Source organism: Myotis lucifugus, unplaced genomic scaffold (assembly GCF_000147115.1).
Source record: "Myotis lucifugus unplaced genomic scaffold, Myoluc2.0 scaffold_113, whole genome shotgun sequence".
NCBI lineage: Eukaryota > Metazoa > Chordata > Mammalia > Chiroptera > Vespertilionidae > Myotis > Myotis lucifugus.
The window spans coordinates 3601618-3629412 of record NW_005871161.1 but is presented as its reverse complement, the minus strand read 5'-3'; the positions used below and the strand labels follow the sequence as shown (position 1 = coordinate 3629412).

The 27795-nt window shown below is 37.3% G+C and overlaps 1 protein-coding gene across 1 annotated transcript in view; it reads right to left on the bottom strand.

Annotated features, from left to right (window-relative positions):
• Positions 1-7158: 7158 nt before the first annotated feature.
• SLC26A7 (solute carrier family 26 member 7) overlaps positions 7159-27795 on the bottom strand; it is a 43422-nt gene continuing 22785 nt past the window's right edge. Inside the window, exons 10-20 of the mRNA XM_014459696.2 lie at positions 27625-27738; positions 22469-22546; positions 21296-21391; positions 20069-20175; positions 19665-19731; positions 16792-16929; positions 14490-14538; positions 10858-10961; positions 9007-9061; positions 8796-8908; positions 7159-7486 (exon numbers count right to left, since the gene is read on the bottom strand). Coding sequence (XP_014315182.1) covers positions 7451-7486; positions 8796-8908; positions 9007-9061; positions 10858-10961; positions 14490-14538; positions 16792-16929; positions 19665-19731; positions 20069-20175; positions 21296-21391; positions 22469-22546; positions 27625-27738 — 957 coding nt within the window. The 3' untranslated portion in view covers positions 7159-7450. The remainder of the gene's footprint in view (positions 7487-8795; positions 8909-9006; positions 9062-10857; positions 10962-14489; positions 14539-16791; positions 16930-19664; positions 19732-20068; positions 20176-21295; positions 21392-22468; positions 22547-27624; positions 27739-27795) is intronic.

Genomic DNA, 27795 nt, shown 5'->3' with positions numbered 1-27795 from the left:
AGGCCAGCCTTGTGTGACTTCTCCGAGGAGAAGTAGCCGGTTCTGCAGAAGCAGCTCTCCTTCTCGATTTCAACATGGAATTTTTGTGCAGTTGTGCTTGCTTCTCTTTGGAGTTAGAAACCAGTCAAGAAGATACATATGGCTGGTAATTTACACTAAAAAAAAAAACTTACATTGCGTGCTCGCTTCGGCAGCACATATACTAAAAAAAACAAACTTACATTGAATTATACGTGGGTGACTTATTAAATGAAGGACATTATCAACATTACATTTGTCATAAATGAAAAACTTCCAATTTGAATGGATCTAATCCATTCACTGTTTTATGAGCAGACTGGCCTCCAGAGAGAATCACAAATCCAAATAATGTCTCTGAGTGATGGATTTTATCTTCTCTTCACAGGGATGGCAAAAAAAAATTGTAAAATTTTTATGCATAATTTGATGTTTGGCCAAACATCAAAAAAATCATTTAAAGAAAAGTTTCCTGAGACTATTTGGAATTGTTTTTGTCCAGCTGCAAACATTATAATAGGCAAGCTGGCAAATATTAGCTTAGATGAGAGAACTGCATGAAGCCTTCTATTTCTTTACTAGTTCTCATCAAATCTCCAGGTCTATCCATGCTGTTGCAAAAGGTAAGACTTCATTCTTTCTTTATGGTCGCATAGTATTTCATTGTGTAAATGCACCACAGCTTTTATATTCATTCATCTACTGATGGGTGTTTGAGCTGTTTCCAGACTCTGGTTATTGTAAATAATGCTGATATGGACATATGAGTGCACATATTCTTTCAAATTGGTGTTTTGGGATTCTTAAGATATATTCTCAGAAGTGGGGTTGCTGGGTCAAAAGGCAGTTCCATTTTTAATTTTTTTGAAAAAGACTACATAATCTTTTTTACAGTGTCTGCACCAGTCTGCATTCCCACCAACAATGCACTAGGGTTCCCTTTCTCCACCTTCAAAAAAATTTTTTTTTTAAATTTAGCTAGTCAGACCATTGAACATACTTGAATTCCTCTCTTTAAAATATGTAGCAACTCTATAGACATCGGGCTCTTTGCTCAGAAGGCTACTGTGCCAGCATCAAAGTTGACATGCAGGATTAGGTTAAATATTAAAATGTGTCTCTTTGTAGACAACATGTTGTGCTGTTTGATTCATCTATTGAATAAAAACTACTTAGATCATTCCATTTATTTTAAGTATCTTATTTGATAGCAAACCATTTTCACTGAAAGAGAAATAGTGACATCTACTGGAACAATCTAGTTTTATCTAAAGTCTAGTAATTAACATTTCCTCTCAAAATAAATGTTTCAGATACACATGCTCTACCTGGTAGAAATAAAAATGTACCTTTATGATGGAAGTGGCACCTGCTACATATCATGATATTGCTTTATGGTGCCAATATCAGTAATTAATTCCCTTCCTAAAATAAAAACATGGAAATTCTTCAGTAAATTCCTAGAGCAAAAACAAAACAAAACAACAAAAAACACACACAACAAAACTTATTACTAGGATTTGAGTTTTTCATTATTCTAACCATTTGAACAATGCAATCTGAGTGTGGCAATCACTGTGCTCTGTACAAAGGTATGAAAACATATGGATTTCAATCTGTATATTTTTAGGTGGCAAGATCAGTAGAAATTGAGGGAGAAAAATGCATAATGGCCTTTATGTAGAGTGTGGGGTTAGGCAAGGTTACCTGAAGAAAATCCTTAGAAATGGGATTTAGAAATGGGCTTAACAATATGATGATGGTTTAAAATACTGAAAAACAGAAATGGCGAAATTACTGAGCACAGGGAAGTGAAAGCATTGACCGGCAGCACTAGAGGCCCAGCCTGGAGGCTAGGAATTTTCAAGGACACCCATCCACAGAAATCGGATCACCCTCCAGCACCTCATTTGTTTACCAAACCACCTGGTAGTCTGTGAAATGCACCAAAGTTGGGACCCAGGATCTCAGGATCACACACAGTAGATACCATTCCATTTTAACTTAGATTGCAAGGAATTTTTCTAACAATTATTACATCCGGTTTCACGCTACCCTCCCTCTCCCTCACATCACATTAACCCGGATGGTTTGCCCGGGGAAGACCCACAGTGAGTCCCCCTCACATTGCTCTGGGACTTGGATTACAGAACATTGCTACATGAATTCCCTTTAGATCAATTTCTTGCTTCCTTTTTTGGATTATGAGAGAAAGTCCAAATATACATTTTCTTTTTAAAATTTTTATTGAATTTATTTTGGTGACATTGGTTAATAAAATAATAGGTTTCAGGTGTACAGTTCTATAACACATCACCTGTATATCGCACTGTGTGTTCACCACCCCAAGTCAAGTTTCCTTCCATCACTATCTATACCCTTTTATCCCTTCAACCCCCTGCCTTCCCTTTTCCCTCTGCTAATTACCATACAGTTGTCTGTCTATGAGTTAGGAGGCTGGGTGAAAAAGGTGAAGGGATTAAGCAGACACAGCAACCATAGTTTTTTAATTTGGGATCTTCTGAACATTTAATGCCATTAAATTCATTACCCATAGAAAGAGACTCACAAAGTAGACAAAGAATATGCTACAGTAAGCATATTTCAGAAAAATGAAACCTGAAGACATGAATTCACACATCTGGCAGTGATTCATAATTGAATATTATTTTTCCCTCTAGTTATGATGGTTTGCATCAGCCTCAATCCTCGAACTGAAAGTAGCTGAGCGATATTGCTGAAACCTTCCCTTTATCCCAGCTCCATCTGTGCACAATAAAAGGTTTAACTAGAATTCACTCTGCTAGCATCACACGAGCAATTTCAAGGAAGGCATTGAAGGAAAATGATTACCTGAGGAGCCTCGGGCTGGCAGGGAAATCTCTCCCTTGTAGGGCGTGCTTCTAACAGATGTCCGTGAGGAAGAACCTGGAGGGCAGGACCATTTCCTTATGTGACTGCATTGGTATCGGTCAGCGACAGTAAACATTTGTAAACTAAGAAGGAAGCTGACATGTTCCATGATGAGAGAGAATCAACACAAACTTCTAGTCTGGGGAAGTTCACTCAGGAATATATGAATACGAATCGTATGTTTCAGATATTTTCTGATTCCAACCAACTCATGTTCACCAAAAGCTATGGGTGAATTTTACATGGTCCTTGGCCATGTGATATGATTATACACCTAGTTCTGGTCACTTAACATTAGCATCACAGATCTACTATGTAGCCATAATGCGTTGTGACCGATGCACAAGCCCAAATAAAACTGGTTTTGAGCACATATGTGCCTGAGAATGAGAGGTCAGGGGCTTTCTTCGTATAGCAGACTAAAAAGCCTCTGTGACTGTGATTCCGAACTTTGAGGTGTAACATTAAAGTGGAGCGGTATTTTAAAATCCCTATTCCTCAAACCACCCCAAAGAGGTTCTGACCCACTAAGTCCTGCACTGGGTGCTTGAATCTGCATATTTCACAAATACACCTGGTGATTGTGGTGCAGATGATTATATGGAACACATTTTTACTGTGACTTAGGAGAAAGCTGTATCACAATGTGATTGGTTTTCACTGATGAAGCCTCTAACAGTGGTTCTCAACCTTCCTAATGCCGCGACCCTTTAATACAGTTCCTCATGTTGTGGTGACCCCCAATTTCATTGTTACAAATTGAACATAATTAAAGCATAGTGATTAATCACAAAAACAATATGTAATTATATATGTGTTTTCCGATGGTCTTAGGCGACCCCTGTGAAAAGGTCATTCGACCTCCAAAGGGGTCGCGACCCCCAGGTTGAGAACCGCTGCTCTATGTTAAGTGGGACCTTGACTACCTCAATATTTTCATTAGCAGTGTGGAGAAGGGCAAGTAAAAAAATGAAAAGGTTTACACAAGATAAAAGTGACATGTCAATCCCGTTTTTTTGGCAGTCACACTGCTATTCTCAAATTTTAATTCTAGAGCCAAAGCCAAAGGCATGGGTCTGAGCCCCAGAAAAAGGAAAAGCTGCTGTGTGGGAAAACTGGGTTCAGCTTCACAAACCCCACTTCCATCGTGTCTGTGTCTTTAGGGTGGGGACAAGGAGAACACTGGATATCCAGGGAATGCCTGAGGCCTAGCTGCCAGCCTGCATCCCAAACATCACCCCTGCCCTCCCAAGGGTGCCGGCCTGAGCCCGCCTCCCAGTACCACATTCTCATTCTTTCGTTTTTAAAAATATATTTTTATTGATTTCAGAGAGGAAGGGAGAAGGAGAGAGATGAAAACATCAATAATGAGAGACAATCATTGATCGACTGCCTCCTGCACGCCCCACACTGGGGATCAAGCCCAAAACCCAGGCATGCGCCCTGACCAGGAATCGAACTGTGACCTCCTGATTCATAGGTTGACACTCAACCACCGAGCCACATCAGCTGGGTCCACACCCCCATTCTCATCCTTACCCTCGGCAGCGCCCTGAGCTCCCAAAGACATTTCTAACCAGCCTTCCTCATTCAAATGTCTTCTGTGCTTTGGTTTCTTGAGTCCTTGATGCCAGTGTTCTATAAGCTGTCCAGATGAACCAGTGCTTCCTATGGCTAACACAGTGCATGGTACCAGCTTACATGTGTGTTTTCCTTTCTTATAATATTTACTCCTGCCCGAGTGACTAATGATAACTCCAGGCCCCTAGAAAGAATGGTCAGGTAAATATTTGGACTCAGGAGACAGCTAGAGACATCTAGAGACTCCTGAAATCATATCATTAAAGGGTTCATCATGCCAACCTTCTCCTCAGACTCTCAGTGGCCTCTGCAAACCTGCCTTTATCCTCAACCTTTCTTTCCTCACCCCAACCTTTGTGTTCACTGCACTCTCTCAGGCTTCGTTAGCCTAAGCAAAGGTATCTTTACTTAAATATAGGGACCTTACCTAAAATTTAAGAAAATAGAGAGCATGAGCACTTGGAACTCCCGAGAGATATAAATCAAGGTGCAGGGCAGTGTAGCAATGGGAGTTAAGTAGGGAAGCTGGTTTGGAAAACATGACAGTCTAAAAGAGGCTCTGACTTGCCTAACTTCTCTAGCTTCACAAAGGCCAGCAATTGCTTCAAACTAAGATGGGTCCAAAAAGGCAGCTCTAAAAGCACAGGAAATAAGGATAAACTTCTGGTTTTATTTTTATTTATTTTATTCTTGAAGCATTTTTTTAATGTAACAATTGTTCTTAAGCAGAGATGCTTAATAGACTTGTTCATTAGTCAATTTCTAAATGTGGCCATAAAGAGGCCCCAAATGGGGGGGGGGGGATACTAAAAGGCTTTCTACACTTACTAGAGAGATTGGTCTTGCTTATTAGGACAGAAAGGACATCAGTTTGACCAAAATAACCTTTTTCCTGTTGCTGAATCAATAGAAAATGACTGAGGACTTTTATATAATGAGTACTCTGGAAGACATCATTACAGAGCATTTAGGTGATTTGGAGTAACCTCATATTCTTTCTTCTTAAAAAAAAAGAAAAAGAAAACAAAACAAAAGGAACCACAACACCAAACAAAGTGGGGAACTCTCACTGCAGTTACATCCTGAATGTTTGGCACTGACTCTTCGAAAGTGAGACTTTTTTTAAATTGATGTCAGAGAAGGAAGGGAGAGAAACATCACTAATGAGAGAGAATCATTGATTGGCTGCCTCCTGCATGCCCCCTACTGGGGATCGAGCCCTGCCTGGGAATTGAACTGTGACCTACCAGTTCATAGGTCAATGCTCAACCACTGAGCTGTGCTGGCCGGGTGAAAGTGAGACTTCTTAATAGGTAAATCAAATTGCTGGATAAAAATATGCACCAATGTAATTACATGTGAATAAAACTATATGAACAAAAATGAAACAATAACACATACAGGTCAGCCTGGCCTCTGGGGCTTGTCAATTACTCTGCTGGTTGGTGGGATTACAGATAATCACATACCTAAGCTCTCCTACAATAAAAGAAAAATAAAAACATACATATATAGCTATATAGAGATAAGTGTATTATGTTATACTATAGGCCTGGTGCACGAAATTCATGCACTGGAGGGGGGTGTCCCTCAGCCCAGCCTGCACCCTCTCCAATCTGGGACCCCTCAGGGGATGTCCGACTACTGGTTTAGGATATGTCCGACTGCCTGTGGGATCGGGTCTAAACAGGCAGTTGGACATACCTCTTACAATCCAGGACTGCTAGCTCCCAACCACGCACCTGCCAGCCTGATCACCCCCTAACCACTCTCCTACCAGCTCGATCACCCCCAACTGCCCTCCCCTGCTGGCCCAGTCCCCCCCAACTGCCCTCTCCTGCTGGCCTGATTGCCCACAACTGCCCTCCCCTGCTGGCCATCTTGTGGCTGTGGGTGCTGCCATCTTTGAGGGCGGGGTAGTCAATTAGCATATTCCCTCCTTATTGGCTGTGGGTGCTGCCACCTTTTGCGATGGTGTGAGGGTCAATTAGCATATTCCCTCTTTATTAGATAGGATTGACTGTGTCTCTGAAATAAGAAAGTCTCAAACTACTGTAATCTTATATCAGAATAGCACAAAGCTATAAATACTTACCTGTGGTATTTTCTCATCTAAAAATCATATTTGTGAAAAAATATAAAATGTGCAACTTCCACATTCTTGGGCTCCAATAAAAATTAAACTGAAAACAGATTTTTTATGCAGTGGGGATTTGGAAATTAGGGGTATCAGGTCTTACGATCTCCTAATCATTTCCAATATTCAGAGCAAAAGTGAGTCACGTGAAGAACTTGGTTCCATTGGGGTACTGGTCATCTGGACAATATCCTTGAAGACCGCCGTGCATGCAAAGGTATGGAGAACAATGGTTGCTGGGGTGTCGTTTGTTTTGTTTGACTTATTTTCTGTGATTTGCATATCACATCACATAAAATTGCATATCCCATCACATAAAATAGATATTTAATTGTGTGTGCTTTTTGTAAGGGAAAATGGCAATTTTGTTTTTGTATATTAGTTACAGAAGATCCTGGATTTTTACAAATGGTTTGCAAATGTTCTAAGTCTCTGATGACAAGATGTTTCTCAGTTTTACAAATTAACTGACAACAAAAGAGAAATAAAATAACACAAAATACCAGGAAAAAAGGAAATACATTCATGTTTACCTTTCAGTATACCAAAACTAAATGCATACCCATTTTATAAAATAACTACAAAATAACCTACTCAGTGAATCTGCTTACTAACAAAAAGTAGGGAAAAAGTGATAGCAGATCTCGACCAGGGACTCTGTGGCTAACAAGTCACACTGTACGGACCGCAGCAGAGGTCCTCTGCAGGATCTGAATGACGGAACAGGTTGTGCAAAACGCTGGCGTATGTTCTCCGCAGGCCAGATGCTGAAGCAACATCTGTGCTGCAGCACACGGGGCTTCAGACTTCACTCTGCTCGCTGAGTTTGCTCAGATTCTGAAATTGAAAAGGAAGCAGTAAGCACAGGCTGCTGACCAGGTAAAAAAAAACCAGTCGGAATGGAAGCAAGCTTCCAGCCAAGCCAGGAAAAGCCTGCGAGGCATCAGAGTTAGCAGTTTAAAGCCCCAAGGTCAGGACCAGAGTGCTGACTTTGAAACCGGCTCCATCACTTACAAATGGTAGAATTCCCTGGGCCTCAGTTTCCTCGTTTTTTGTTTGTTTTTTTAAAATGTTATTTCTTTATTTCTTTTGGGAGGACATCATGATAAAACAATTTTATTCTTTCTCACCACATCTCCCAGATGGAGCATTTCTGTTTTGTTTTGTTTTCCCTTTATATTGAATGTATTCGGGTGACACTAGTTAACAAAATTATACAGATTTCAGGTGCACAATTCCACAGCACGTCATCTGTACACTCTATTGTGTGCTCACCACCCCAAGCCTCCATCCATCACCATTTATCCCCCCTAAACCCTCCTCCACCACCCCACCTCCTTTCCCCCATTAATCACCATACTGTTACTATTGTTCCCTTCACCCCACCCACCCAGTTTCCTCATTTCTAAAAAAAATAGGTTAAATAATAGTATCTTTCTCATAAGTTCGTAGCAAATTTAGTGGATTAATATGGGTGAAGTTCTTAGCATATTCCTGGATCGATGAATGTTAGGAGGTCATTGTAATAATAGTAGTAGTCATGTTATTATTTTGTAAATACATACAGCTCTGATAGAATATAATAGGAATGACTCTGGGAGGCACCAAATTCTAGTCTAGGGATGAGAAAAATTACAGGAAATGAGAGCTCTAGGAACAGTCCTAAGACTAATCATAAAGCCCAGTACTTGGAGGATAATGTGGACAATTCAGTGTGAGTGCTGGGCTTTCTAGATACTATTTCCAAAGATGGCAATATTTGTAGAGTCAAGGGCATCAGAGCAGGAAAAAAGCTATAATGCTATGTTTAGAGTTTTGCTATTTGACAGAAGTAGATTCAAATTCCCAGGATAGTGGATCCTGCAAGAAAGAAGCATTTATTCTGCAAGCTAGCAGTCTGTACTGAATAGGTGCTCACCAAATCCTCTATGCCATGATACTGTTAGAAAATTTAAATTATTGGATAATGTTCATAACTGGTCCAGAAAAGGAATGGAAACATTTCTTTACTTGAGATAGAGGCCTGCGAGGGGGCACATTTTAATGGAGTTTTAGATGCCAGTGGAATAACAAGCTAATATTTAAACATACAAAGCCCTTGATTTTACATTCTGATTTTTCTTATAACTGTAGCAGGACGACTTACTTGTCTCACTTTATTCGAATGGATGTCACTTATGGCAGCAGATACTGATTTAAAAAAAATTGGTTTCTCTGAGTCTAGGTTTCCAAAGTACTGCATGGCTTTTACCAAGGAAGCTACAAGAAAGCACAAGCGACATAAGGTATACATAGCAGCTAGGATCACGTTCAATTGTTCGAGGAGTCATGTTAGCCCAGGACTTTCCGTTTCTCACCTGTGCAATGGGCTAATGATACATCCACACTCCTGCTCTGACAGTCCCTGTAAACCTGGAAGAATTAAAATAGGATACCACAGTTAATGCAGGATAGCCCGCAAGAAGGGACAACAAGGGCTTCAGGAGCGAGGACAATTTCCAGCCAAAAGAAGAAATTTTTATGATGTCAGACCACCAGAGGGCGGTATTGCTGCACAGCCGGGCATACCCTGGCAGGCTTCTACAAAGAGACGGTCTTAGCAAAGAGGAATGCATCAGGGCATTTTACCTTCAATGCAAATAAATTTGTCTGCTGACATTTTCCAAAATTTTTTTTAATTACCTTTTCTTCCCTATAAGATTTATATAAAATTGTTCTCAACCTTTTTTTATTTTTTTTATTGGAAGTTAAGGACCCATTTATAAAACAGCTGACTAATATTTGTACAATTTGTGCATATTCATGGACTCTCGAAATCCCACCCCTGAATGGTAAGTTGAGAACCCCACTATACTTGAAACCAAGTTCGATTGCCCTACTTCCATTTTCAGGATCCATCAAGATAAGAGAACCTAAATGATGTACTTGCCACACTGTAAGGTCTTGCTTCATATAAGTCCAAGAAAAGCTCAAATAGGAACAAGATATTGAAGGCTCTGATCTTAAACTCACCCAGACGAAAATCAGCCCAGCAGTGCCAGTAAATCTAGAAGTTTTAGTAACTGTAGGATGGATTTTGTTACATAATAGTGATGTATCATACATATAAAATAGAAAGCAGCAACTAAACACATTCTAAGATTATGCGTGATACATCCAAAAATTTCCCTTGTATTCTTGCAGCAGTAGCCAGGTCTGTGTTAGAAGAACTGCAGACTAGGAGATATATTGCTCTGAGCATGAACACACACACAAACAATGAAACAAATAATGAATACATGAACTGAGGCTTGGCCATGGAATACATGGTTCCTGCTTTTATAAGGTAAAATGATTAAGTCAAGGTGACCTGACAGTGTTTAACTTTTTCAGAAGCTCAGTGAAGCACAAACACAGTGCCATGGTGATGTGGATGCTGATAGACATAATCTGTAGTTTGTTGACCTCTCCAGTGTCCTAAGTATAAAAATAAATAGAAGTCTTTCCATTTCCTTCAACCTCTAACTCCTAGGAGAATGTTTCTTATGCTAAAGCAGCTAAGAAAGCAATCCAGGAAATGTTATTAAAAGGCGGAAGAGCATGGATGAACCCGGAAAGCATTATGCTAAGCGGAATAAGCCAGTCAGAGAAAGATAAATATCGCATGCTCTCACTCATTTGTGGAATATAATAAACAACATAAATTGATGAACAAAAACAGATCCAGAAACAGAGAAGCATCAATCAGACCGTCAAACCTCAGAGAGAAGGTAGGAGAGGGAGGGGGGAAGGGGGGAAGGGGGAGAGATCAACCAAAGGACTTGTATGCATGCATATGAGCCTAACCAATGGACACAGACACCAGGGGGGTTGCGGGGGAGCAATGCGGGGATAAGGACACATGTAATACCTTAATAAATAAAGAATTTAAATAAATAAATAAATAAATAAATAGATAAATAAATAAATAATAAATAAATAAATAATGATGGCCCTCTACTGTGACCTTCTTTCAGGACGGCTGCGACGAAGACATATCCTAGTTGCAATGATATTATTTCCATTTTAAGAAATAACTATTGCCTCAAGGTCTATGTCCTTGGGAGAGAGTGGGTGAGGTGAGAATTGAAACAAGCAGAGTCAAGGCCCCAGAGCTGAGAGTCGAAGGTGGAAACCCTGTTACTGAAGGGAAAGGAAGGGCTCAGTCCACACACACCCTGTGTCCATACCTCAACCAGCACGGAGACGCCAGAGGAGTCAAAAAAGGCCAAACCACTGCAGTCCAGGACTATGGAGCACGCCCTCTTCTCTGGGCAGGGCTGTGATGCTTCTTCTGTGGGAGGAACATAGTAGGACTTAGATTAGGACGATTCTTCGAGATTTCTGCTGCTGATTTTGTCGAAAAGTGGCACAATAACAGCGGCCTCGTGTTTCATGAGACTAATTCCAAACACTTTTTAATCTTTACATTTTCAATTGATTGCTCATTATTTCCAAAATCTTTGCTTTTGTGTTATTCAGAGGCTATTTCAGGTAATTACTGTGTAACTCAGAGAAGAAGATGGGGGAGAGGTTAACTACCAGTGTCATTCCGCAGATAGACGGACTGAAGCTCAGGAGTTTAACAATCTTTTTGATAAAAGATCTGGCCAGTTAGTGCCAATGGGCTAGAATCGAAGCCCGAAGCCATTGTGCATAGGACTCCTTTCCACAACCTCAGTTTCCTTCCTGGGTGTGGCCAGAAGCAGAGGCCTGTTTGTTGTGCCTGGAGCTTACACAATTTTGGAGTCAGACTTTTAAGGAAAATATTCATCGCGGAAGCTTGTCTGCTGGCCTTGGGAAGGATCTGAACGAGGAGCCCTGAAAATTAAGTTTCACTGGGTTCCTGGGAAATCTGCCTCTGAAAACACCTGCTGGGAAAAATAAAATTTTTTACATAGGAGTTCATGAACTTTTTTCACTGATGTCCTAAAGGCCACACTTTCCTTGTGGGAAATGACATACTTCCAGAACAATGACAGGCCCTTTCCGAGGCTCTCCAAGCAGATCTAGGAGGCTAAGATTTTCTCACCATAAGAGGACAAAAGTCAGTTAAGTATGTTCCAATGGACTAATTATTATGAAGTTCTCTTAAAAATGAATTCTTCATTGGAATCACTTGCCACTTAAAATGCCCATGGTTTTTCTCCTTATGGTAGCTATAGCAAAGTGGGAATATGGTAAATTCTCAATTAGCATTGAAAGGAAGTATAAGGGAAATTGTGTGTTTTTAAAAACTGCTGCTTAGAGGAAAATACAGGCAAGCAGAAAATATAAAATAAATACTGAACACTTGTGTACAATAGTAACTGATAGGAAAAGATAAATGCTACAAAGTGGTTTTAACATATTGAAAATTGCTACTTAGGCATAGGATTTGTTTCCAAATTTCACCTTTAGATCACATTAATAGTTATGAATTGAAAATAACAGCATATACTATGTTCAAAAAAATTTTTTAAATGTAATGAATGGTACAAATGTGAGGAAGGTCCTATTCCTTCTAGGAGTTTATCCATGAATGGCAAAGATAAATAACATGATTTAAAATGAAAAAAAAAAGACGGGAATTTACAAGAAAGGAGGTCTCTTTGGAGAGATTAAGAAGACTGCATGCAAAAGTAGTCTTGAAGGATATATATACTTTCAAAAAATAGAAATGATATGGAGATATAAGCATTCCAATCATATGGATAGCTTCAACTGAACACTGATGACAGACAGATCTAAAACTCCTCCTGCTCTCATTCAACCAACATTTATTGAGCATCTACTGCATGCCATGCTTCTCCCTTCCTCTCTAAAATCAATAAGAATATATTTAAAAAAAATAAAATGTCAAATTAGAACCTTAAACAAAATGGGAAGTAACCACAATATAGTTCATCCACTGACCTCTCACCAGCAATCACTATCATGCACTATTTGCCGAATTAAACAGAGGACCTACCTCTATTATGCAAGGGCTTTTATTTATATTCTCAAATATAACCTGTCCCTGCTCATTAGCAGAGATAACAGGGAATCCAGATCAAAGGAAAAAGAAAAATACGTATCCCAAGCAAAGACAAACATTTGCATTTATCCATTTTATCTCCTAGTTTCATAACATACACGGACACACACACACACACACATACATATACACACATTGATGCTATATTAATTAGTTTATAAATACTATATTCCACTTTGTTTAGAGTTATAGTAAAAGAATTATTCGATCAATATTAAATAAGTTGCACATTACTTAATCTGGGACATGTGTTTCCTTGCATATTTTTATGATTCATAAGTATATTTTTATTTAATTTGGAAGAATTTTACTGAATTTTCAGAGCTTAAAAATACCTAAAAATTAAACATTAGTTAAACTTTCTTAGAAAAGTTTAATATTTATATGATATATATATATAATATATAATAGATAATTTTCTTACCAAGTTAAATATAAAAATAGTTTTAGTAAGAGTAATCATATTTGCAATTTTCCATGGAGTTCTATATTTGAAGGGTTCCTATGCACATACTTTTCAACATATCTGTTTTAGAAATAAAATGTATAGGATGTATTTAAAGGCAGTAGTGGATTGAAGTCAACTCACACCAGCTGTTTTGACATCTTTTTAATATGTCAATTGTGTTCATATTTCCTCAGTTACATGTTTAATAATAGCTTGTTGGTAACTTGAAATTAGCCATAGTAGAATTATTTATACCATGGATATTGGCAAATGCTACAGATCAGTTCTCCACCACCCCATATTATATCCTCTGCCCCAAGAGTTGTTTGTTAAAGATTTACCAGCACATTACTGCTTAAAGTGGATACTATAGTTAAACATAAAGAAAATAATTAGTAATTTCAAAAAACAAATGGCTTTGATTGTATAAATGACTTACCCGCAGTGGTTCTTAACCTTCTGGCCCTTTAAATACAGTTCCTCATGTTGTGACCCAACCATAAAATTATTCTCGTTGCTACTTCATAACTGTAATGTTGCTACTGTTATAAATCATAATGTAAATATCTGATATGCAAGATGGTCTTAGGTGACCCCTGTGAAAGGGTTGTTCGATCGCCAAAGGGGTCGCGACCCACAGGTTGAGAACCGCTGCTCTACTGACATCTTTAGCAACGGTTCTTAAAATGACAGTGATGACACAATTTGTTACCAAAATCAGTCAAGTTCTTCTTATCCATCTACTTATATAGCTCTGTTCTTAACAAAAGGCGTGTCTTTCACAACACAGTACGTATTTCAAAATAAGCTACAACCCAAAATTCATAGTCCAAAAATTTATGTAGAAAAGTTATTAGAGAAGGACTGAGCAGGGGAAGGCGGAGAAGAACAGAAGGAGAAAGTGGGAGGAAAGAGGAAGAGGAGATACAGAATGGAGGGAAAGGAAGATGGGGAGAAGAGAAAAAGGAGTAGGTCAGAGGAGGGAGGCAGAGAGAGAGGAGAAGGGGAAGAAGATATCATTCTATGATCTATATTCAAGTCAGAACACTTTATTTATTTATTTATTTTTATTTTTGCTTAAAGTATTACAAAGGGTATTACATAAGTGCCCTTTCCCCCCCCCCCACCCTTGACAAACCCCTGCCCTCCCTTACCCCCCAGTGTCTTATGTCCATTAGTTATGCTTATATAGATGCATACAAGTCCTTCGGTTGATCTCTTACTCCCCTCCCTCCTGTCCCCCAACCCTCCCTGGCCTTCCTACTGCAGTTTGACAATCAGTTTGAGGCAGCTCTGCCTCTGTATCTATTATTGTTCAAAAGTTTGTAATGGTCTTTATTAAAAAAAAACTGACTCACCAATGCAATTGCCATTGGACAGAGAATTGAGCAATGAGTTTTGTTCACACTGAAATGAAAACATATATAAAGAATAAGGACATTTCAAAAATTTACTTCTTTCCCTGAAAAAAAGTACATCATTCTTTTCTCTATAAGTAACAAAACACTAGTCTTCAATATGTATTTTCCATAGTCTGTTTATTTCAGAATGATAAATACAACAAACTGAAATAATAAAATGATAATTAGCTCTAAGTATAAGTTTGTCCAGTAGATACTTTATGTTATCAACTCAGACTATCTTGTTTACAATATTTTATGCAAGACTAAGTTTGTTTTGATTTTGACCAGGAATTAAATATTTTCGTATGCTTTCATATAGCATATCCAATCAGAAGTAACCTCATTAACACAGCATTCTTTGAGAGAGAGTCACTAACCATATATTTCATATTATACAAAAGTTAACTGTTCATCAGAAGATCCATGGAAATGGCTGAGAAACATTCCTGATTTATGGAAATTCTAAAGAAAGAAAATGACTCTATTTTATAATTAAACTTAACATTGATTATAAATGATGCCCTAAAGGGATAGCATGCTAGCCACTTCTGAAAAAAATGTATTACTAATTATTATTACCGTTAATGGTGACAATGGATATTTCTTGAGTACTTACTATATTCCAAGGACTTTACATTAATCATTTGAAGTTACTAATCTCATTTTTATAAAAAATTGAAAATTTTCTAAATTTTGGAAAGTTTAAAAATAACTTGACCAAAGTCACAAAGCTAAACCTGAGCTCATGCCTTGACATCCTGAACCCCATGCTACAAACTGCTAAATTATGCTCTCTCTCCCATGAAATCAGTTTCCATCTTACAGGCTGACTACAGAAGATCTCATGATTTTCCCTTCTAGATACTCAGTGGTGCAGCTTATATATTTTAAGTCTGGTTCGGACAGGTATGAAATAATTTCCACCAGGTTATTTTACATTGTGGGGCTGGTGATGATTAAGTTAGCCCAATAAAAGGGACCAGCTAATGAAAGGCATTCATGGATGTATGTTTCCTTTTATAGGTCTTAACAGTACCCTGTCTGAAATCTTCCATGTCAAAATATTCTGAATAATTTATGTAAATACTCCAACCACCAAGAGGCAAATAGTGATTCCACACTCCTAAAGGATAGACTGCACGCCGAAACCGGTTTGGCTCAGTGGATAGAGCGTCGGCCTGCGGACTGAAAGGTCCCAGGTTCGATTCCGGTCAAGGGCATGTACCTGGGTTGCGGGCACATCCCCAGTAGGAGATGTGCAGGAGGCAGCTGATCGATGTTTCTCTCTCATCGATGTTTCTAACTCTCTATCTCTCTCCCTTCCTCTCTGTAAAAAATCAATAAAATATATTTAAAGAAAAAAAAGGATAGACTGCACTTAGACTTGGTTCCAAAGGGGACAGTATGGCAACGGCGGAAATAGAGTATAGCTTTAGAGTGGAGAAGCCTGACAAATACTACCTCACCCAGGTGTCAAGGTCAGTCAACATCAATATTATAACTCATGTTGGTAGTATGAACCCTTGATATAATGTGATAAAAATTGACCCTTGATATAATGTGATAAAAATGGCACTTCATCTCCACAGTTTTCCTTCCCAAACTTATATTCCCAGGCCTACAGTCAGAAGAATACCACATAAATCCAATAGAGGGAAATTCTACAAAACACCTGACCAGTACTACTCAAAACCATCAAAGTCATCCAAAAAAGAGTCTATGAAACTGTCACATTCAAGAGGAACCAAAGAAGACATGACAACTAAATGTAATGTGATATTCTGGATGGAATCTTGAAACAGAAAAAAAGTACATTAGGTAAAACTAATAAAACCTGAATAAAGCATGGACTTTAATAATAATAATGTATCCATATTGGCTCCTTGGTTGCAACAAATATGCCACACTAATGAAAGGTAGAGGAAACTGTGGTGTAGGGTACATAGAAACTATACTAATTTAAGTGATTTTTTAATGATTCTTCTCAAGATTATAGTACCTAGTACGCATGTCCATTAGATATATTCTGAATGAAAGTATATATAAGTTAATAAATGAATGAATAAACAAATAACAAGTGAGAGATTACCCTAGAGCTAACTGTAAAAACCAAATAAAAATCATAATACAATATAATGTTTTGCTGAGGTAGAGGTCTCTGTACACTTTTATAATGTATTATATTGATGTGATACATTTTTTAGTATGGTCATATAAGGTTATCATGACATTATCATAATGAAACAGTTGATCCTACCTTGTTGGTATCATCAAATGGCTGGTTGCTGGCACGTTCTTTTTGGATTATATTCATTAGATCAGCATGAAACTTCTTTGCATTCAGAAAAACCAGTGGGTTATTTATTGAGATAATTTTCACCTGCTGCTGGGTTTCCTTTTTGGAGAAGAAATGGATGAGATTCAGAGTCCTGAATACTATAAAAAAGGATAACTCTAGCCAATGAATCTCATTCTTACAAGGCCAAATGTCACTCAACCTTGGAAGCAATCCCTTAGCTAACATTTTCATTATTAAAATGTATTTGGAGAACTTAATAGACTATCATGTTTCTTAGGGAGAATATGTGCATTCTCTTCACCAAGAAACATGAAGAACCATGAGATGAGTCTGAAGCGTTTTAGAAAATGACTCTTATCCTTACCTACTGGGTTTGGGGGACGCAACAGCCTAGAATATCCAAAGAGGGCCAGGAAGAGTTATCCTTCCAAAAGGGTCTTCTCTACTCAGTCTCAAAATCAAAACTTCATTTACTTAACCATGAGTATTTTGAAAACAAAAATGGGTCCTAAAGGCTCAAACTGGCAGTCATTTACCTCATCATGACATAGCTTTCCTTTGGCTGGCATATTACCCTGCAAGTGCCTGGTAGTCCTAGTTGAGAGAAGGAAACCTAGAGGCGACATCAGGAATCTAGGCCCTGGATTGCCAGGATGTAGGCAAGGCACACAGAAAAAGAGAAGGACAAGGTTCAATATGAAAAGTATCTGCTGTGGCCATTTGCCCGGGTCTCCCTGGCAGCAAGTGATGGGTATGCAGCTAACTGTCTTCTCCATGACCTTTGGGATGGGGGTCAGACCTAGAAATTGAGAGGATGGTATTTTCTATGAAATGGTAACTCCTTACCAATCTTACCAATTAAAGCATTACTCCTCCCTGCTTTAGTGTTTACATAGAAGAGACACAGAAAATAGTGAAGAATCCGCGAGAAAGACAAATAAGAGAAAATATTATGTATGTGAAGTTGGCTAATTCACGTAACCTTTCTCAGTTTCCTCATATTAATAATTGGGTAAATATTTAAACTAGAGTACCTCAGAAAGTTCCTTTAACTGTACAATTAACTATACTCTAGAAAGTGAAGAGATTTGCTACAAATAACTCAATTAAAAAAAAGCCGTAAGTTACCAAACCAACTTCTAATCAAGGGTAAATTTCTTACAAACCAAAAATAAAACAATTCTTGAGTCTGTCATATTTGGTTATCACAAACCTCCACATGGTGTGATTAGATCTACCCACTAATCACACCACATGATTATACTAATGTGTTGTTTTAAGTTAACATTTTTAAAAGACAGGTATTTGTTAAAGAATAAAGATTCAAGTTGTACCAGAAAATAGATTCTCAATGTGGTTGAATTTATTGAGTGGAAGAGATGTCCCAAATTGAGAATGAGTGTTTCATATAAAAAAGTATGGAAGAACACATGAATGGAAGAAAGGAATGACTAACCGCCTCCAAGCTAACTTCGTTAGCTTAATCCTGGCCTGGTAGCTCAGTTAGTTAGAGCAACATCCTGATATATCAAGGCTGCAGGTTGAATCAACCAATGAATCTACAATTAAGTGGAACAACAAATCTGTTCCTCTCCCTCTCCCTTTTCCCCTCCCCTCCCTCTCCCTTTTCCTCCTTCTCTCTCCCCTTCTTCACTTCCCCTCTCGCGCCAAAATCAATCAATAAAAAATATGTATATTTGTTAAAAATTTCTATTCAAGAATTTTAAGTTTCAAACTTCAATTCTGTTTCAAAGTTAAGAATGCCAAAGCTAATATATATAACTGTATGTGTGGGGTAGATACATAGAGGATCTTAGGGGCCCAAGAGTCCATCTGTACAAATTCCTATGTAAAATGTAAAAGGAAAAAATAATAAAGAGATAGGAAGGAAGAGAAAGGCAGCATTGGTGGGAAAGTTGATACTGGGACAGTCTCGAAGGCTCTGAACTCCAGTAGTTCTCTGAGAAGCAGGCCATTCCCCCAGGTGTCCCAGAAGGACTCCTGGTGCTACTTCTCACTCCCAGTCTATTCAGAAATACCCTGACAGTGGCCCTGCTGGGGGAAGGCCAGTTCTCTCTGTTCTGAGGGTAACCATGAGGTACTGGAACAAGAAAATGTAAAAAATAAAGAAGAAAAAGTTAACCAAACATTTACAAAGCAGGTTCAAAGGGAGGCCAATTTGCAAAAAGTTCAAGGCAACATTTTTTTTTCCTCACGTTACAACTTGTTTTGGCCATCCCTCAGAATAAAAAAACTAGAACAAAAACACAATTGACCTGATAGGGTAAAACAAAAAAGTTGTTGTTTTTTAAGTGTGCACTGTGCAAGAAACTAATTCTATTGGCATTCTGTAATCATTAGAATAAATTACTATCTGCTAATAATACAATCTCATTGTGTGTGTGTTAAAAAAACAATAACAAGATCTGACTTCGCCTTATTTCCTTTCCTATTCCCTACCTTCCCTCATCATTTAATTTGGAATGGCCTATTGGTTTAGTTGGACTGTTTTATGGAACTGAGCAATGGAAAAGAGGTTTCCAAAATGCCTGAATTAATCTGAACTATGATTCTGCTGTGGGCTGTAGTTCTATTGTCTTATATGAATGCTAATATAAATTTTTTGTTGCAGTTGTTCTATTAATTTGTTGCTTGTCATATGCCGTATATAGAGTAATCACATATATACAATTTTAAAGTTTAAACTAATTAAAATACAGTTATAATGTTTTCAATGACATAATTTATCTGTTTTAATGATATTTTAAAGCTATCTTAATCACAAAAAATTGTTAATAATTGCACAAAGTAGAAAAAAAAACTAAACTTACACCATCCATTTCTGTTTTCATTTTAAATTCCATTTCATTCATGTTTTTTATATTCAGTGTCTTTGCTCTAGAATTAAGGCAGATGGAAAACAAAATGTCATTTCCTAATTACTGCATTAACCATGAAGAAGTAAAAATGATGTTTGAACAATAGGAATATACCTAAAATGGTTTAGATCCTCTAACTCATTTGTTAATAAGACACTGGTAAATCTGTATTTTTCTAAAGTCCTCAGGAATAACAACATTATTCATATGTAGATAAAACCTTTTTCGTTTTGTCTCCAATAGAAAATAAAACATGAATTGTAGCACTATATAGCCCACAGAAATAAAAGTAACTGGTAACACCATATACTTTGCTGCTGTGTCATAATAAACAGAACATTTAAATAAGATCTTACCTTGGGAAGCGACCAATCACCATAGCTATGGTACAAACAACACCAAACAGTAGCCCCACATTGGCAGCAAAACATATTGTAAATATATATGTACTGACCCATATTCCCTGAAAGAGAAGCAAAGAGAAAAGATGTGGGTCCTTTGATATTCTCATAATTGATAAATTCCTCACAATTTTATTCTACAATATTCCAGTAACCACATCTCTCAGGCAGAATATATTATTTAGTAAGATGTCATAAACAGAAGCCCAGGAATACAGAAACAAATCCTGCCCCCTCACACTCTCAGGAGCAGTGGTGGGTAAAAGGCACATGCTTGTATTTCTACCCACCACCAATACTTAATTCAATCCCCAAAAAAACGCTTTATTTAAGATCTGTAAATTATTGGTTGATGTGTGCGGTTTAAAAGCATGCCATATTGTTTGGTCATTCCCAACACTATTCTGCTTTCTAGGATTGCTATAAAAAGAACTAATTTATTTTTCCACATGACTCAAACCCTAATGTTAAAATGACTGAATCTAACATCATGATCAAAGCCACTTTCAGATCAACTACTCCAATGAGCGTTATTATTTTATTTGCAAGGGGCCACTCTTTGTGAAATTGTGAAAGCTAAAGCATCAGGGCCAATTTGACTCTTGAATAAGCATGTTAAACATTTATGTTAGTAAAAGCCACACTTTTCCACTGTTTAGTATAATTTAATCTCTTCCTGGCAATATCCTATTAAAATAATGATCCTCTCAACGTAACCCATTTAAAACCCAATTCATGTGACTTTTTGTATTTAGAATGAATATGGTCACTACTAAGATTTTCACCTTATATTAATGTGGTGTACATAACTTAGCAATTAATGATTTCTCATACATGTTCAACTTGTCATATTTTTATTATTGTGTACTTCATGAACTTCATTGGCAAAATTAATCCATAACAGAAATTAAGAATCCTCAATCCACTCAAGTTAGTTAGCATTTCTTTAAAAGTTCTCAAAGAACACATCAATCAAAATTTGACAAAATCCCAGGCCTATTTCTTATAAAGACATTTCACATTTAAATGCATTTATTGGGATTTTAAAAGAAATTACTGGTAGTTTGTAAAGTGTACAAGTCTCAAATGACTAAAACTACTTTCTGCAAATGAAACTATTAAAATTTATTTTTTACATGTGTTTAAGTCAAAGATGAAAATGTAGGTTAAATTTCTACTAACCCAATCGATTTTATCCACATTCCAATATTTTTTTAAATCCCGAAACTGTATGAGCATTCCTTTCAGTCCCACGACAATAATACTTGCAAGAACACACTACAAATAAGAAATAGGTTAATGAAAAGGCAAGATAAATATTTTAATCAAAATTTAAAAGAACCAAAGTATTTTAATTTCTTTCTTTGTTAGAGTACTTACTAGAAAAAAAAGCAATCATCATTTAGAAGACTAATGTAGCATTCATTTTGTTTAGAACTAACCAATTATTGCACCTCAGGAATATAATATCAATTCTAGAAAATAACAGGGTAAAACATGCCATTCTAAAAAATTAGAAAGAAGGAAAAAGAAAAGTAATGAATGATAAGGGTAAATGTTATCATGCTGGTTGTCCTCAACTTTATAATAATTATCCACCACCAATTTTTGTTGCAAAATTAAATATTATATCATGTATTTCTTAAACTTTTTATTTATTGATTTTAGAGGAGAAACATGGATTTATTTTTTCATCTACTTATGCATTGATTGATTGATTCTGGTATGGGACCTGACTGGGGATTAAACCCGCAAACCTTGGCATATTGGGATGATGCTCGAACCAACTGAGTTCCCCAGGTAGCTATGTATTTCTTTATAATTGCCTTGGGTCTCGGTTTATCTGGTTTCACTGAAAGACATAACTCTGTTGAAGTGTGAACTTTATTATTGAAAGATCATAATCTCACTATCCCAATGAGAACAAGGGAGGTCTGACACTGCCTCTGGTTCTCTGAAGACCAGAATCTTATTTGCATAACTTTGGTACCTCAGGCTTATGAAAGGCAAGATGAACCACTGGGATTAGGATTCTGAGTGACTTTGTTTTTTTCTGTTTGTTTTGTTTCTAGATATATTTTTATTGATTTCAGAGAGGGAGAGAGAGATAGAGACATCATTGATGAGAGAGAATCATTGATCGGCTACCTCCTGCACGCCCCACACTGGGGATCGAGCCTGTAACCTGGGCATGTGCCCTTGACTGGAATTGAACCTGGGACCCTTCAGTCAGCAGGCTGACGCTCTATCCACTGAGCCAAACCAGCTGGGGCAGTCATTTAAGAAATTTTAATATGCAATGCTTCTCATTAAAAGTAAATTTAAAAAGCAGATTACGGGAGAGCACTACCGTACCATTGGCAGCCAGTAAAGCAAAGGTCCTATTGTATAAATGACTGTCAGGACGAAAACGCAAGATATGAGACAAGCCACCTGTAAAATACAAGACAGGTAAAAGAGAAAACCTTGAACTTTCTAATAATTCCAAAGTAATAAAATCCTTAGTTCATCTTGATTAGAAAGAACAATATGCTGGCACATGATTATTCAATTACGTGGACTATTATCTCTATTCTGCAGCTGAAGGAACCCGAATGTGACACCTGACAAACTGGTGCAATCTAATTAAGTCAGTGATGACAGAAAAGCAATTCTATGGGGAAAAAAAGACTTTTAGTACACATTACAACAATGGCTTTTGGTTTAATAGTGAAAACATTTCAATTAAAGGTCCTTTAGCCTGTTTGGTTTAACTCCCCTCCTCACTTCCCAGGGAGTTATCTGGGTAATATTTGAACATGCAGCTGAAGGCTTTTCTGTGCTGCTGATAAATTTTCACTGAAGCATTTACTCTCTTCTTTGGAGTTCTTTGTTAGAAAGGGCTCCAGTATGAAGCAGTTATATAGGATTACGGTAGAAGTTTCTGCAATGAAACAGATGCATTTTATTAATCCTGAAAAGCTACCAGTTTCACCTTCCAATCAATTCAACCTGCTGACAAAAGGAAGTTCAAATAACTTGACTCTTAGCTATGCTCCACCTAATGGAGAACCTGATTTCACATAAGCAAATGTCCATGACTTAATAGAAACTTTTGGACAAACTGGCAGCCTAACAGAAAAAAGAGGGCTCTCACAGGACCACAGAGATGCCCAGAATACCATTATGGAAAAATCACAGGGAATCAGGTTCTATTAGAATGGCTAACATTAAAAATAAATATATAATCAAATAGTCAATCAATATTAAGGGCTGGTGAGGATTCAGAACAACTGGTGTTCTCAGACATTGCTGAGAAAACAGCTTGGCAGTTGCTTATGAAGTTACACATACACTTACCGTATATCCCAGAACTGTTTAACAGAGGTAAAAATGCACACTCATGCAAATACCTATATGTAAATACTTACAAAATCTTTATTAACAAACACCAACAACTGCAAATAACTGAAATGTCCAACAACTGGTGACTAGATAAACAAGTTGTGGTATATCCGTATAATAAAATACTACTCAGCAATAGAAAAGAACAGACTATTGATATATGCAACATCCTAGATGAAACTCAAAATAATTAAACTAATGAAAAGAAGCTAGTCACAGGTTCCTTCCTTATTTAGCAGAACTTATCTCCAGTACTCCCCAGCATAGAAAGAGGAAAGAAATCTTTCTGTGGGAAATAAGTCATTAGGTAATAAAAAATTGCCCATAAAAAAGTTATAACACATTGTCACTAAACTAATCATTTAGGAGTAATCGCTAATTTTACATTACAAAAATTTTTTAAATATATGAATATTTAAACCTATTTTTATTGATTTCAGAGAGGGAGAGAGAGATGGAAACATCAATGATGAAAGGGAATCATCAATCTGCTTCTTCCTGCACACCTCCTCCCTCCTAGGGATTGAGCCCAAAACTCAGGCATGTGCCCTGACCGGAATCAAACCGTGACCTCCTGCTTCATAGGTCAATGCTCAACCACTGAGCTACACAGGCTGGGCTTTGATAAAAATGTTAAACACAAATCGATGTTGCCATTCCACTAAATCAGAGAGAGCTAGGTGTCAAGAGCAAATCACAGAAATTATTCAGATACCTTAATAAGTGACTCATTATATCACTGCTTATATGGGGGGAAAAAAGGACAACTGCCAAGGTTTATTTCACAATAAAAGACAATGGCATGCACCCCTTTGATGGGATCTTCACTCATATACTTATAATGTATCTGAAAATAAAACCCTTATTCTTAATTGCAGATATCAACTTGGGGAAGGTAGTCTACACTCTGTAAAAGGTTCTGAGGCCCAGGGAAACAAGCAGATTTGACTAAGATCATAAAACTAAGGAGTTAGAAGGTACATGGACCATGAACTAAATTGGGATCCATCAAGCTAAATATATCTTAAGGTTCCAAAAATATCTTATAGTATAGTAAAGATGATATAGAAAATACAACTTAACTCAATAATCCTATTTCAAAACAGTGAACTATAACTACCTTTGGGCTTTTCTCTAAATAATATTTAACTTATCTTTTATTGACATGATGCCTTGTATGTTCATCAACAATAAACTACAATTCCGGTCCTATCGTTAAAATAACTCAAGAGTTAAAAGGGTCTTACTTACAAAAGTGACACATGATGGGTGAAACACAGGATTTGTTTCCCTTACATGAGAAGTCATAAAATAAAATAGGTCAGATAAACAAATGGCAAATGTCAGCTTCTCTGCTGCACTTGCCTCATCATTGTTGATGCCCGAGGACAAAAGACAAGTGCATCTAATTGGACAAGAAATTTTTATCAGTTCTGCCTCATGTATTTCCTCCTCAGGCATGAAAATCAATAATATAATAGTTTCTGCCCTCAATGTTCTCAAAACACTGCATTCGTTGTCTCCATAAGTAAGAGATCCAGATGCTAAACTTTAGATTTTTTAAAAAAAATTTGTGAGATCATGCAGTCCAAGCCATCACTTCAGAAATGGACAACTCAGTAAATGCAAAAAAAAAAAAGTTAGATTAAGATATTTTCAGTACTATAATAGACTTCTCTAACTTCAAGATTCTGTAATAATCCCATTGAGTTATATTTTCAAGTTTCACCACCTTTTTGAGTACCCTTTAATTTGCACATAAAGTGCTGCTTTCTTATACATTTCTGATCAACTAAAAAAAAATTTTAAAGCAAGTTGCAGCCAAAGCAAGAAAGATAAACTTGTATTTTTTTTAAGCTCAGGAAAAAAAACAACCTAAGTACCCCCTTACTTATATGTTTTAACTAGTAAAATGTTCACACCCTTAATTACCCATAAGACAAACATCTTTTAGGTATTTTACTTTTCTTCAACTCTTTACCATTTTATACTTAGGAATAGAGTGAAGAAATGTAAATGAAATCATGATATTCAAGCTGCTAAATTACTAAAATCAAGCAGGTTGAGGGATGAGAAAATGATTCTATTACTAAATTCACATTTTATTTACGTTGAAATAAACTATACAAAATTGACTTTCTGCACCAAAAGTAGCAGCAATATTTTCTGTGTTATTCCTAGATGACTACAAAACACATTTTTGTAGGTCTTCCAGGTTTTGATCACAAATCAAGATGAGGCAGTAGGTACAGTCATGGAAAAAGACAGAATGAAACAGGGAAATCCGTTGTCAGTATCCACGGCCTCGGATCCTGTCTTGACTGTGAAACAGAGTGTCCGCCATAAACCTGCTAAAAAGCTTATGAAGATACAGGTTCAACAAAGGAATGTAAACAGCAACATCCAGATGTGGGACAACGACGGGTTCTTCCATTCAATCTTTAACAGTAACTTGTTTCTTTAAGGTCACTGACTAAAGACAAAATCTACACTGAAATCCTTGTTTGGCAAGCTCACCTGTTTCTTTTACTGTCTGGTAAAGCCCTTAACTGTCCATTACCGATTTTTAATAGCATACTTAAAACTCCTGCTGGTCTTCACCCATCTTTCTCCTGCCACTTGCTCCCCAAGGTAAAAAAACCACACCCTTTCAAATGTATTCTTCTGATCACCTCCCAGAAAAGACTTACTATAAGGGCAGGCTCCTAAAAATGTTCAACCTGTCACATAAAATATTTTATAAATCCTTATTCAATTCCAATGTGAATTGTTTTAATAATGGTGAGCAGGTAATATGAGTTTCTATATTAACACATACATGCATTTTCTTGTATAGAACTACGGTCAACAGTGCAAGATCTGGAGTAAATCTATCTGGGTTAAAACCCCAACTCTGCCAACTCATTAGCTCTGTGACCTGGGTAATTTACTTTAACCTTCTTTTCTTCAATTTTAGCATGTGGAAACTGAGAATAATAATTATACTTCCTTCAAAGTTGCCTATAAAGGGCTAAATGCATTCATTTACATAGAAAGTATGATATGCAATGCCTGGCACATAAATCAATATATGTTTCCACCAACACTGCTACTCTGAATAAGCATCACAGATTATCTTCATTGTCATCACTGTCATCTTACCAGTATCTAGCATAATACTTGGTATAGAAGAGGCACTCAAGTGTTGAGTTGACTTGAATTCCTAAAAATATATAATAATTATTTCTGTAATCTCAAATGTGCACAAACATCTTATCACTTATTTAAATACTTGCACATCTATTCATACAGGAATCTCAATGTTACTGGCTAATCCTATATAATAAAACCCTAATATGCAAATTGACTGAACAGAGGAACGACCAGTTGCTATGATGCACACTGACCATCAGGGGGCAGACGCTCAACGCAGGAGCCGGGCTCAGCCATGGTGGTGGGAGCCTCTTCTGCCTCTGCTGCAGGCAGGAGTGATGGGTCCCAGACTGCGAGAGGGATCCTGGACTGCGAGAAGGCGCAGGCTGGACTGAGGGAAATTTCATGCACGGGGCCTCTAATTTTTTATATAATTGATTTAAATAAATTATAATTCATCTCATTTAAAGAAAGTGAACAAAAATGGAAAATTTTCAAATTGATTAGCTTAGCAAAAACAGAGGCTCCAGTAGTGAGAGCTCTGGCTTAAAGGCTGCCAACAGTAAAGCTGCTATTGGTACAGTATTTTTTTAGTCAGCTCACTGAATCACTGGCTTTTGGAAGGAAGATTCACAAGAAAGAGAGGAGAAATAGACTTCCTTGAAAGTAGTTAGAAAAAAATGAAGTAAAACTATTTCCTGTACTTTTTAAGAAATATATTTTTATTTTTGTTGATTTCAGAGGGGAAGGGACAGGGAGAGAGAGATAGAAACATCAATGATGAGAACCATTAATCGGCTGCCTCCTGCATGCTCTGGTGAGCCCACAACAACCAAGAATCTAACCATGATCTTCTGATTCATAGGTTGAAGCTTAACCACTGAGCCACGCCAGCCAGGCTATCTTCTGTGCTTTAGATAGATGCCCGCTCTTAAGCACTCTTCCCCAGAGGGAGAGTAAAGGCCAGGGAGTTCCCTGCCAGACAATGAAGTTACCTGTGTCTTTGCTCCTGTGCTGTATAGGCTAGTGGTCCTTCCCTTGGCAGCAGCACTTGGTATGCAGAAGAAAAATGAAGAAATCACATTGCTGAGGCCATGAGCCAAAAATTCCTAGAAGATTGATAATATGGGAATACATCACTTCTTAATAACAATCAACTTTTAGAG